Here is a 12,741-nt window from a genome sequence, read left to right on the forward strand (position 1 = left end):
AAATTCCCTCCATTTTTGTTTGTCTCAGAAAGTCTTTATTTCTCCCTCACCCTTGAAGAATAATTCTGCTCGACACAGAATTGTGGGCACATCGTTTTTCTCTGTCAACCCTTTAAAATATTTCATTCCACTCTCTTCTTGCTTGCATGGTTTTTTTTTGGGGGGGGGGGATGAGTATAAATTAATTCTTTGTTTCTCTATATCTGAGGTGTGTTTTTCCCTCTGGTTTCTTTCAAGATGAAATGTCTTAGTATGCTATGGGATTTTTTGTTTTATTTGTTTGAAGGCAGACCTCATGTGCGGAGAAGGAACTGAGGCAAATAGGCCTTTCAAAAAAAAAAAAAATAAAAGGAGGCCTTTAGTGTGATGTTTTCAGGTTATCTCGCTAAGGGTTTGTGAGAAATAAGGCCACCGACCCAATCAGAGGAAGGACGTGGAGACTCGGAGCACAGCGGATCGAGGTTTTCTTCGACCTTCTTGCAGCAGCGGGTGTCTTGGTGGACAGGCAAGCTCGGGGCGGTTACAGCAGACAGTTTGTCTCCAGGGTGCGTGTCCCTCCCCTGATTCTTCACTGGCTGAAGCGAGAGCCTTACCCGGACGTCGCCTGTGCCCATGTGAAGTAGAAAGTAGTCTGACTGGGGGACAGCCGGGTGACTCAGTCGGCTGAGCGTCAGACTCTTGATTTCAGTTCGGGTCATGATCTCCTGGTTCGTGGGATCGGCCCCCACGTCGGGCTGTGCGCTGACAGCGTGGAGCCTGCTGGGGATTCTCTCTCTCTCTCTCTCTCTCTCTCTCTCTCTCTGGCCCTCCCCCACTTTCTCTTTCGTGCGCACGCTCTCTCTCTCTCTCAAAATAAATAAAGATTAAAAAAAAAAAAGTAGTCTGGGGCGCCTGGATGGCTCAGGCGGTTGGGCAGCTGACTCCAGCTCAGGTCATGATCTCACGGTCTGTGGGTTCAAGCCCCGTGTCGGGCTAAATGCTGACCGCCTGGAGCCTGCTTCAGATCCTGTGTCTCCCTCTCTCTCTGCCCCTACCCCCACTCTCTCTCAAAAATGAATAAACATTAAAAAACAAAAAAAAATTTAAAGTAGTCTAATTGGAACAAATGTACATTTCCTGAGGTGATGCCAAGACTTTCAGTCCCCGCTTTGTTCTTTGGCTCATGCTCATTTCAGAGCCCACCAAAATAAGCCTGCAAAATAGAGCGGGGAAGAAAAACCAGGAAGTGAAGTGTCCAAGGATTCGGGACTCCATTATGGGGGGGGGGGGAGAGGGGGTCATATATATTTCCAGTAGGTTGTAAACATGTTAACGAGACAGCTTTTATTTTGGCATTTCTGAAGGTGGATCCTCTCCCTTACTTCTCACAGGGTTAGTCTCTATTATGATTTGTTGTACCCGTGGCAGAAAACTAAAACTTCTCGGGCGTCCTTTCTTTTGTCACCCCCACGTCATCTGTGGGGTTCTCCAGAAGCTTCTCAAGTAAGGGCTGAAATGTGCAGCTCTTTTCCGCGTGCTAGTAAACAGGAGCCCGGTTGCTGCCGAGGTAAGTGTGGGCGGAGGGGAAAGCATTCTGCAGTCATAGGGTTTAGTCTCAGTCTTCCGCGAGCATGGGCCCCCGGGCTGCCCTCTTCTTCCTCATAGATACGGGGAAGATACTTGGCCTTTGTCCGTGGTTCCTAGCCAAGATCTCCCGAGCCTTTGGAATTTCCTGAGTGATAAGGGCGATGGGGCAGTCCTCTGTTCTAGGAGCCCGCCCAGAAATGCCTCAGATGGCTTCCGGATGGGGATTGGACACCAGAAACACGAGGCCTTGATTGGAGGCTTAGAATGTTCAGCTCCGCTTCCCAGGCTCTGGGGAGGGAAGAGGGGCTGGAGATTGAGTTCATCACCAAAGGCTTTGAGTTCATCACTTGGGCCTACGTAATGAAACTTCTGTCAGAAGCCTTAAAGGGGGCGGTGCCCCTGGGTGGCTCAGTGGGTTAAGCGCCCGACCTCAGTGCGGGTCATGATCTCATGGCTCATGGGTTCGAGCCCCATGTCGGGTTCTGGCCTGCCGGCTTGGAGCCTGGAGCCTGCTTCGGATTCTGTGTCTGCCCCTCTCCCACTTGCTCATGCTATCTCTCAATAAACATTAAAAAATTTAAAAATTAAAAAAAAAAAGGTACACTGGTGTCTCTATTGGAATACATTTTGCTTAATTATTCTATTGATAAATCCTTCACATCTTTCCATACCAGTACACGTCACCCTTTGCTTTTTTTTTTTTTTTTTTTTTTTATTTATTTTTGGGACAGAGAGAGACAGAGCATGAACGGGGGAGGGGCAGACAGAGAGGGAGACACAGAATCGGAAACAGGCTCCAGGCTCCGAGCCATCAGCCCAGAGCCTGACACGGGGCTCGAACTCACGGACCGCGAGATCGTGACCTGGCTGAAGTCGGACGCTTAACCGACTGCGCCATCCAGGCGCCCCCACCCTTTGCTTTTAAACGGTGACTATGTGGGGCACCTGGGTGGCTCAGTCTGTTAAATGTCCAACTTCGGCTCAGGTCATGATCTCACGGTTTGTGGGTTCACACCCCACATGGGGCTCTGTGCTGACAGCTCAGAACCTAGAACCTGCTTCACATTCTGTCTCCTCCTCTCTCTGCCCCTGCCCCACTCATGCTGTGTCTCTCTCTCAAAAAATAAACATTAAAATAAGTAAAAGGTAAGTATATAACCAATTCTTTCTCTTTTTTTAAATTGTTTTTAGTGTTTATTCATTTTTGAGAGAGGGGCACAGAGCGTGCGCTGGGGAGGAGCACAGAGAAGGAGACACAGAATCCGAAGGAGGCTCCCGGCTGTCAGCAATAGAGCCCGACGCGGGGCTCGAACCCACGAACCGTGAGATCACGACCTGAGCTGATGTCGGACGCTTAACCCACTGAGCCAGGCGCCCCACCAATTCTTTCAAAATAGACCCTTGTTACCAGTTTTTGCTGCCAAAAATCTGTGAACTAGTACTCAGATTTCCACCTTACAGGGTAAAAAAGAAAAAAAAAAAGAAAAAACATACTTCTCCAAACTTAATTCTTTAAATTTTTATCATTAAATATATTCAGAAAATAATGTGCCTGATGCCTTATCAGAAGACTTTGTGGTAATAACAGTATAAACATGTTTGTGATCATTAAGATTTATAAGTGGGCATTGAACAGTTGTCAGCCTCCCAATGTTCCTGACCTGACTCCTCTCCATCCGACACCACGTGACCCCTGTCTGGATTCTTTATTCTTCAAAACCTTTACCATCTGTTCCCCCCCCCCCCCGCCCCCACTAAACAGTGTTCTTTTAGTTTTAACTTTAAAAAATATATATATATTTTTTAACATTTATTTTATTTTTGAGACAGAGAGAGACAGAGCATGAACGGGGGAGGATCAGAGAGAGGGAGACACAGAATATGAAACAGGCTCCAGGCTCTGGGCTGTCAGCACAGAGCCCGACGCGGGGCTTGAACTCACGGACCGCGAGATCATGACCTGAGCCACCCAGGCGCCCCTAAAAAATATTTTTAGTATTTATTTTTGAGAGAGACATTTTTTCTCATATGGTCTTTCATCTTCTGTTAAATACGTTTTGATTATTTTCTCATTTTTTAAACTATATGTTGCGTCTTACTCTGCACACTAAACTCTAATGTTGCATGTATTACAGATATTTTCTTATATCTTGGGTTTTTTTTTGATTTCCTTAGTTTATATATGAGTTGTTCAGTCTCTCGTTTAGACCTTTTTAAATTTTTTTTAATGTTTATTTATTTTTGAGAGAGAGGGAGAGAGCACAAGCAGGGGAGGGGCAGAGACAGAGGGAGCCACAGAATCTGAAGCAGGCTCCAGGCTCCGAGCTGTCAGCACAGAGCCCGAGGCGGGGCTCGAACTCACGGACCGTGAGATCATGACTTGAGCCGAAGTCAGACACTCAGCCGAATGAGCTACCCAGGCGCCCCCATCTCGTTTTAGAGGTTACTCTTTCCCTTATCTGAGAAAATTCTCCCTATTTTTGGATCAATAAAGTATTTATCTATGGCTTCTACAAGTGCCTTGGTTTTATCTTTCACATTTAAGTCTACAGTGAATTGGCTATTTTCCACGGGATAGGAGGGAATATAATGCGCTTTTCCAGTTAGGTGACAGTTTGTCTTTGCCCCATGTATTAAAGGGCTTCACATGTCTGCCGGTGCTCCACAGTGCCTGATCCGCCCTTGACCAGCTTTCGATATTTAATGCTGGTCCACGGAAGACACTTTTCCTTTCCCTCGGTCTGTTTTTCTCTCTGCTAATGCTATGTTGTCTGGAATACTGTGATTTGAAAATCTTTGATGTATATTCGGCAAGCCGCCACTTTGTTCTTTGCAAGACCTTGACCATTTTTGGACATTTGTTTTTCCTTTTAGGTCTGGAGGTCTGATAAAAAGTCTGTTTTGGGGATTGTTGGAATTTAATAAAGATACATTTTGGGAGAGGAAACATCTTAAGAAGTGGAGTTATTTCTAAGAACATGTACCATATTTTCACTTTTTTTCATTCTTCTTTGTTCGAGAAAAATGTACATCTTTTTCCATTAGGACTATTAAATATCATTCATTAGTCTTGTTTAGTGTTCAGTTAAATCTGTCCTGGAGGGGGATGCCCCACTGGCTCAGTCAGTAGAGCCTGTGATGCTTTTTTTTTTTTAATTTATTTTTAATGTTTATTTATTTTTGAGAGAGAGAAAGAGAGAAAGTGTGAGCAGGGGAGGGACAGACAGGGAGACACAGAATCCAAAGCAGGCTCCAGGCTCTGAGCTGTCAGCACAGAGCCCCACGCAGGGCTCGAACCCACAAGCTGTGAGATCATGACCTGAGCCAAAGTCGGACACCCAACCGACTGAGCCACCCAGGTGCCCCTGGTGCCTGTGACTCTTGATCTCTGGGTCATGAGTTGGAGCCCCCTGTTGGGTGTAGAGATGGCTTAAAAATACACACACACACACACACACACACCTTAAAAAATATAAATAAATTTGTTTTGGAGGAAACCACATGCAAGCTTCAAGGAGATGTTATCTCCTACTGTAACCCATAGGATGGGCTCACTTCCCCAAGCAACAAGTTGTAACAACACACGTAAAATACTGTCTTCCAGGGAAGCTCATTCGGGACTCCGTGCCTAGATCACATAGGCACCCTCTACTGCGCATAACAAAAGTTTGGACTCTCAGAACGAACACAAGAGTTTGGGATACGTCATAATGTTTGCCTAAACAGTTTGGGCACACTGAGTCACTCTCATCAGGTTGGGGAGGTCCCTCCTATATCTTGGCTCCCAGATACCAACGAAGGAAGGACAGACACCGCGAGCAGGCATTTGTAAGGATCCGCCGTGTCAGACCTGCTAATAACGTTAACGCTCTTCCCCATGCGAGGTACTAGGACACTTTTATGAGCCAGCGCTGCAGAGTAATTGGAGCCAATCCAAGTAGTTCCTTTTACTCTGTGGATCTCGCAAGAAGTGTGGATTTCCTGTTCTCTCTTCTTCACCAGATGGGTGAAATCTACCATCCAAATTACCGAATGGGAGCCATTTCTCTATCACCTGCACATAGACCTCAGTGAGTTAATGATCTTGTTCAGAGACCAGCATTTAGGGGAATCGTGTAGCTGAGGGATGTCTGTGCCCAGAGGCTAGGCTGGCATGCCCCTGGGCCCCACACGAGGGGTCAGAAGTACAGGAAATGGAAGGGCAGCCTCTAGGGCAGCTGGTTGAATATCACTGCCTCCTGAAATCAGAGAAGGGAACCTCTGTGTTCTTTTGGGAGAAGACACTGCTGGGGCTCCTGGATGGCTCAGTTGGGTAAGCGTCTGACTCTTGGTTTCGGCTCAAGTCATGATCTCATGGTTTGTGAGTTTGAGCCCCGCATCAGACTCTGCACTGACCGCGTGGAGCCTACTTGAAATTCTGTCTCTCCCTGTCTCTCTCTGCCCCTTCCCTGCTCATGCTCTCTCTCAATGTAAATAAACTTATTTAAGAAAAAACACTGCTGAACCTTTTGTGTGTTTCATAATGATGAGTGCATTGACCGTCAAACCACTGTGGCTTTCAAGTGAACTTTCTCGCAGATTGCAAAGTTTATCCAGTTCCTCAAGCTCAGCAGGGCCTGAGATACGCTGTTAGGGTTCTGCCGAGCATCCTGTCATCTCAGCGTGTGTGCATACACGTGCTTAAAAGTTGGCGAGAAGCGGCTCCGAGGCCCTTGCGTAGAGAGGTTTTGTGGGGTTCGGAGTTGTGATGCCTTCTTTTTCATACATAAGCTGTACTATCTGAATGACATCCTCGCCCCATGAAATGGGACAGATTGGAGGGAATGAGTGAATCTCTGACAGATATTTTTATAGACAAATGAAAACGAACACTTCTCTGCCAGAATATTTTCGTTCAGCCAGCTGCGTCAGACTATTCCTGATGGCCTGGGGTACTTGGGGACAATATGGCTAGCTGGTGTCCTAGTTACCAATTGGATTCCCACAGGCCTTCTGGCCTTTCATGGTTGGCAGTGGAAATAGAAGCAAAAGCTCTCAGGGCGCCTGAGCGGCTCAGTCGGTTAAGCATCCGATGTCGGCTCAGGTCATGATCTCACGGTTCGGGGGTTCAAGCCCCACATCGGGCTCTGTGCTGACAGCTTGGAGCCTGGAGCCTGCTTCAGATTCTGCGTCTCCCTCTGTCTCTCTGCCTCTCCCCCGCACGTGTTCTCTCTCTCTCTCTCAAAAATATTTAAAAAAAAAATTTTTTTTAAAGAAGCCAAAGCTCTCAATGTTTCACTGTGTTTTTATTCATTAAAACTTGACGTGGCTGTGCCCCTCTGCTTCATGGAGTGCTGTGTGACATGGTGGGTAATAAAGAAGGAGGCGAGCTTTTTCTCACAAGCAATTGGTGGCCTTACAATGGAAATGTTTCTTTCATTTGCATAGTATTTCCTTTCCCAACGTGCTTGGGACTCTACCATTAGAAAGCAATGAGACTGGAAGTGAACGTAGTAAACGTAGTAAAAGTAGGAATAATTCTTTTAAAAAAAGTTGTATCTATTTATTTTGAGAGAGGAGCATGAGCCCACGAGCAAGGGAGCAAGCAGGCTGTGCGCTGACGCGGTGCTCGATCTCAGGAACCGCGAGATCCTGACCTGAGCCGAAATCAAGAGTCGACGCTTCACCGACTGAGCCACCCAGGCGCCCCCAAAGTAGAGCTAATTTCCATGTATTCATGACACTACCAAATTTATGAGGAGATGATTGTGTAGAGAGAGTGGGAATTCTGATGACCAAGTCATAGAGTATTTTGAGATCACAGAATCATGTGAACTTCTTATGAATTGACTATAGATTCCTAGTGCTGTCTCATCCATCCTCCTCCACACGTATGTGGGATGTTTTAGGACGCAGTGGCCTTTGAGGATGTGGCTGTAAACTTCACCCTGGAGGAATGGGCTCTGTTGGATCCTTCACAGAAGAAACTCTACAGAGATGTGATGCGGGAAACCTTGAGGAACCTGGCCTCAGTAGGTAAGGATGACCGCTCACTTTCCCCTCGTCAGTTAGAGGACGCGTGTTTCTTGCCCATCAGTGCTCTTTGGTTTGGAACGGGGCAAAGGAGTACTTTGGCAAATCAGGCATGGGCAGAGCTCATCATGGACCTGTGATAATTCTTCTATAATTTATTGGGTTTTTTTTCTGGGTTTGCATTGTAGGGAAAAAATGGAAAGACCATAACATTGATGATCAGTACAGAAACCAGGGAAGAAATCTAAGGTAACTTGCACTCACGGTGGAAAGGAGCATCCAGAGGAATCTTTGTATGTTGCAAGAATTGAAAAGCAAGCAGACATGGGGCGCCTGGGTGGCTCAGTTGGTTAAGCATCCGACTTCAGCTCAGGTCATGATCTCGTGGTTCGTGGGTTTGAGCCCCACGTCAGGCTCTGTGCTATTAGCCTAGAGCCTGGAGTCTGCTCTTGATTCTGTGTCTGCCTCTCTTTCTGTGCCTCCCCTGCTCGCACTCTCTCTCTGTCTCTCTCAAAAATAAACGTTAAAAAAAAAAAAAAACTTAAAAGCAAGCAGACACAAGACAGCCCAGCTTCAGATGTAGGTTTTCCTAGAAAATTTTCACCAAAGTGTTTTCTTAAATGTGACAGCTGTTCAGTGTTTGCAAAAGAGTTCGTTTGTAAATAGTATTCAGAAACTCCATATATGACTCTCACTACTTTCATGTAAGAGTTTTGGTCGAGCAGAATATTTCAAACAGTTCAGACAAGACAGAAAAACCTACCCTTTTCCTATGAATTGTAACAATGTAATCCTAGTACTTACTAATAGGTAGGAAGTCACAAATCAATAATACACTTCTGGATTTTTTTTTTTTTTCAGGAGTCCTATGGTAGAGAGGCTCCATCAGAGTAAAGAAGGTGGTCCGTGCGGAGGAAACTTCAGCCTTGTTCCGCATCTTAATCTGAACAAGAAAACTTCTCCCGAGGTAAAACCGTGGGAGTGCAGCGCGTGTGGAAAAGTCTTTATGCGCCATTCGTCCCTTAATAGGCATAAGAGATCTCACACTTCGCCAAAGCCATACAAGTATCAGGAGTATGGAAGAAAGCCTTATAAATGTAAAGAGTGCGGAAAAGCTTTCAGTTATCTCCAGCCTTTTCAAAAACATGAAAGAAACCACAGCGTGGAGAAATCTTACAAATGTAAGGAATGTGGGAAATCCTTTCGATATCGCCAGTCTGTTCGAAAACACGAAAGGACTCACACCGGAGAGAAACCCTATCAGTGTAAACAGTGTGGAAAGGCCTTTCGATATCATCAGACCTTTCAGACACATGAAAGGACGCACACGGGGGAGCAGCCCTATCAGTGCAAGCAGTGCGGGAAGGCCCTCAGCTGTCCCAGCTCCTTTCGAAGTCACGAGAGGACTCACACGGGAGAGAAACCTTACGAATGTAAAAAGTGTAGTAAAGCCTTCAGTTGTCCCAGCTCTCTTCGAAAACATGAGAGAACTCACACCGGAGAGAAACCCTATGACTGTAAGGAATGCGGGAAAGCCTTCATTTCTCTCGGGAGCTTTCAAAGACACATGATCACACACACTGGAGTCGGACCTTATAAATGTAAGGAGTGCGGGAAGGCATTCAGCTGTCCCAGCTCGTATCGGATACATGAAAGATCTCACACCGGAGAGAAACCCTACGAATGTAAGCAGTGTGGTAGAGCCTTTAGTTGTTCCAGTTCCTTCCGAACACACGAAAGAACTCACACTGGAGAGAAACCCTATCAGTGCAAAGAATGCGGAAAAGCCTTCCATTGGCTCACCACGTTTCAAGTGCATGTGAGAACTCACACTGGAGAGAAGCCCTATATATGTAAGCTGTGCGGGAAAGCCCTCAGTTGTCCCACGTCCTTCCGAAGACACGAAAGGACTCACACCGCGGAGAAGCCCTACGAGTGTAAACAGTGTGGGAAGACCTTCAGCTCTCCTCTAGGTTTGCAAATACACGGGAGAACTCACACTGGCGAGAAACCCTATAAATGTGAGGAATGTGGGAAGGCCTTCGTTTCCCTCACCAGTTTTCGCAGACATATGATGACACACACTGGAGACGGACCTTATAAATGTAAGGAATGTGGGAAAGCCTTCAACTGCCCCAGCTCCTTCCGGATACACGAAAGAACTCACACGGGAGAGAAACCCTATGAATGTAAAATATGCGGTAAAGCCTTCAGTTGTTCAAGTTATGTTCAGGTACATGAAAGAACTCACACGGGAGAGAAACCCTATGAATGTAAGGAATGCGGGAAAGCCTTCATTTATCGTACGACCTTTCGAGGACACATGAGAGTGCACACTGGAGAGAAACCTTATAAATGTAAAGAATGTGGGAAAGCCTTCAGTCGACCCAGTTCGTTCAGAAGCCATGAAAGAATTCACACTGGAGAGAAACTTCTTGAATGTAAACACTGTGGGAAAGCCTTCAATTGGCCCACATCCTTACATAAACATGTGATGAGAATGCACACAAGATAGGTAAATTGTAACTGAAAAGTACAGGAAAGCGTTCAGTCTTAACAAACACAGAGTCACGTAAAAACACCACTGGAGAAAAATGACGTAAATGTAAGAAATGTGGGAAAGTCTGATGCAAATCCAAATACAGTACTCCAGAGAATTCACAACATGAAAGGAATGCTTCAGAAGTTGAAGATAATGAATTTTGTTCTGAAACTCAGTCTCTGGACTGTAGCTTCTGGTTGTTGCTTTTCAGCTGAACGTTGAGTTGAGACAATTCTGTGAGCATTGTTTAAGCAATAGTACGGAAGCTTAGTAGGTAGTCTTTTTCCTTAAATCAGTTTGTAAAAGTTTTGTCTTTCCCTTTTCAAGTCTATTGGATCTATGGGTGAGTTACGGTGTATTTGTAATATGTAAGTATTAATTTTTATATAATTTTTTAACTGTTCTGAACGTGAAGGGGCATGGTATAATGACATTTGGGTATTTGTTGGGATTTTCTTATTGACCTTCTGTCACAGGTACTGGATATTCCTTGTCTATTATAAATATTCCTCCTTTCATATGTGAAATGGTTTCTGTTTTGTTTTTTTTGAATCCAAAGAGTCTTTTCTTTCCTGGTTAATAAATTGTAGGCATCAATTTGTAAGTATGCAGAGTTTATCATAGGGTATAATCTCATTGGAATTGCTGTTTACATCTTTTCCCTTGACTCTGTCATTTCTTCCGACTGTGATTTGGAGATTATACTTTAAGAGACCAAAAAAAAAAAAAAAAAAATGTAGCATTGGAGATAGCACTCCTGGAATGCGTTAGGTCAACATGGGTAATGTTGCGACCTAATTTTCTAGAATCTGCTCTCTTTATAGTTTCATGTTAGAATTCACCGGTAGCCTCACTTGCATGAGAGTCGGAAGGCAAAAAGGAAGAAGGCCTTAGTTTTTGGAATCACGGTACAGACAGTGATCGATACCATGGGAATTTTGCCTACAGCTTCCAGCCCATTTTGCTGATTCTTTGCCCTGCCCGTCAAGAGTATCTTCAGTACCACCGCCAGCTACTTGACTTCCCTTTTCTCAGAGCTGTAGCTTTCCACAGATGCCGCCACGAGGCCTACGACCTGGCAAAGGTTGATGCCACTTGGATCTTCCCGCAAGCCATCAGGTGTCCACCAGACCGTCATGGTGGAGAATGTTCTTTAAAGCGCTGACTTCCCTCTTCTCTGGATTGTATTTGCATAGGGTCTAATTTGTGTAGTAAGCCCCTTGTTGTGTTAATATTCCTAATTACTGTGTGTTTCTGATTACACCGGTACAGCTACAACATGCAGCCAAGAGGAACCCCATGGCAACTTATTCCTCTACCGCATTGTACAGTGACTTCTGTGAAAATAAGCCTTTTCGTGTGAAAATAGGCACCTTCTCCTTACCAGGCAGATTGTGGGTGTTTCTGATTACTCACATCTGAACATAAGTCTTCGGTGTATTTTCAATTATGTTTTTATGTGATTTAAAACATTTTCTAAAGCTCAAACCACTGTTTCTGTCCATGGTCCTTAAAATTCTTTATTAACTGTTGGATATTAGCAAATGTTATCTTCTCCATTTCCTGATAGGATATATTAAAACGTCCCATTGCAATCGTGGCTTTTCAAGCCAACCTGTAATTTTGTCAGCCTTATGCATTCCGAGGGTCATCGTGTGCAGACGAGTTCAGATGTTTTTTCCTCCAATCTTATTTTTTATTCTGTAGTCATAATTTTTGTAATTAAATTTCTCGTCCTCCATTATTGATGCCAAAAATTCGCATCATGGTTTTGTCAGTGCCTTCTTGCCAAAGACTGCCAGGGTGACATCTGTGGTCAAAGAGAGAGAGGTGGAATGAATTGCAGTGATAAAGGTGACCACAAACCACATACGAAACGGGATTATGTTGGGGCGCCTGGCTGGCTCAGTCAGCGGAGCGCGCGACTCTTGGTCTCGGGGTTGTGAGCTCGAGCCTCACGTTAGGTGTAGAGATTACTTTAAAAAAAATAAAATCTTCTAAAAAAAAAACGGTGGAGTCAATGCGGAGGTGCTCAAATGGTCTAGGATTTGGACTTGTGAAACTCTTACAGAAATTAATACAATTAAAAGCAGATATTTTTACAGGGGAATTGAGAACAAAGCACACCCACAGACCGAGGGAAGACCCTTGCCCAGAAAAGGCCTTCATGCTGGGCTGAAGAGGCAGTCTTTTCTTTGCATGGAGCCAGTCTGCACAGAGGTGATGTGGGTGTTTTATCAAATGCCCAAGTTTCCACAAAGGACGATGAGGCATACAAAGAAACTTGGAAACCTGGCCCACTAAAATCAAACCCTCAATCTCCAGAAACCAAGCCTAACCAAACACAGGCCTCAGACTTTAGTAGACAAAGAATTTAAAATAATACGCCTAAAGAGCTTAAAAGGAAAATAAAGTCCAAAGAACAATGGATGAAGAAATTGAGACTATCAAAGAGAAATCATTTTTGAAAATCTGGAGCCCAGGGCACCTGGGGGACTCCGTCGGTTGAGCATCCAACTTCACCCCAGTTAGAGTCCCGCATCGGGCTCACTGCTGTCAGCACGCAGCTTGCTTCGGATGCTCTGTCCCCCCTCTCTTTGTCCCCTGCTCACGCTCTCTCA

The 12,741-nt window shown here is 45.1% G+C and overlaps 1 protein-coding gene across 1 annotated transcript; it reads left to right on the forward strand.

Annotated features, from left to right (window-relative positions):
• The first annotated feature begins 5,719 nt into the window (after positions 1 to 5,719).
• On the forward strand, positions 5,720 to 11,994 carry LOC102959769 (zinc finger protein 791). Its single transcript, XM_042976790.1, has 4 exons — positions 5,720 to 5,743; positions 7,455 to 7,581; positions 7,767 to 7,827; positions 8,440 to 11,994. The coding sequence occupies exons 1-4, from the start codon at positions 5,720 to 5,722 to the stop codon at positions 10,091 to 10,093; spliced, it is 1,866 nt and encodes a 621-aa protein (XP_042832724.1). The 3' UTR covers positions 10,094 to 11,994.
• The last annotated feature ends 747 nt before the right edge of the window (positions 11,995 to 12,741 follow it).

This window comes from Panthera tigris, chromosome A2 (assembly GCF_018350195.1).
Source record: "Panthera tigris isolate Pti1 chromosome A2, P.tigris_Pti1_mat1.1, whole genome shotgun sequence".
NCBI lineage: Eukaryota > Metazoa > Chordata > Mammalia > Carnivora > Felidae > Panthera > Panthera tigris.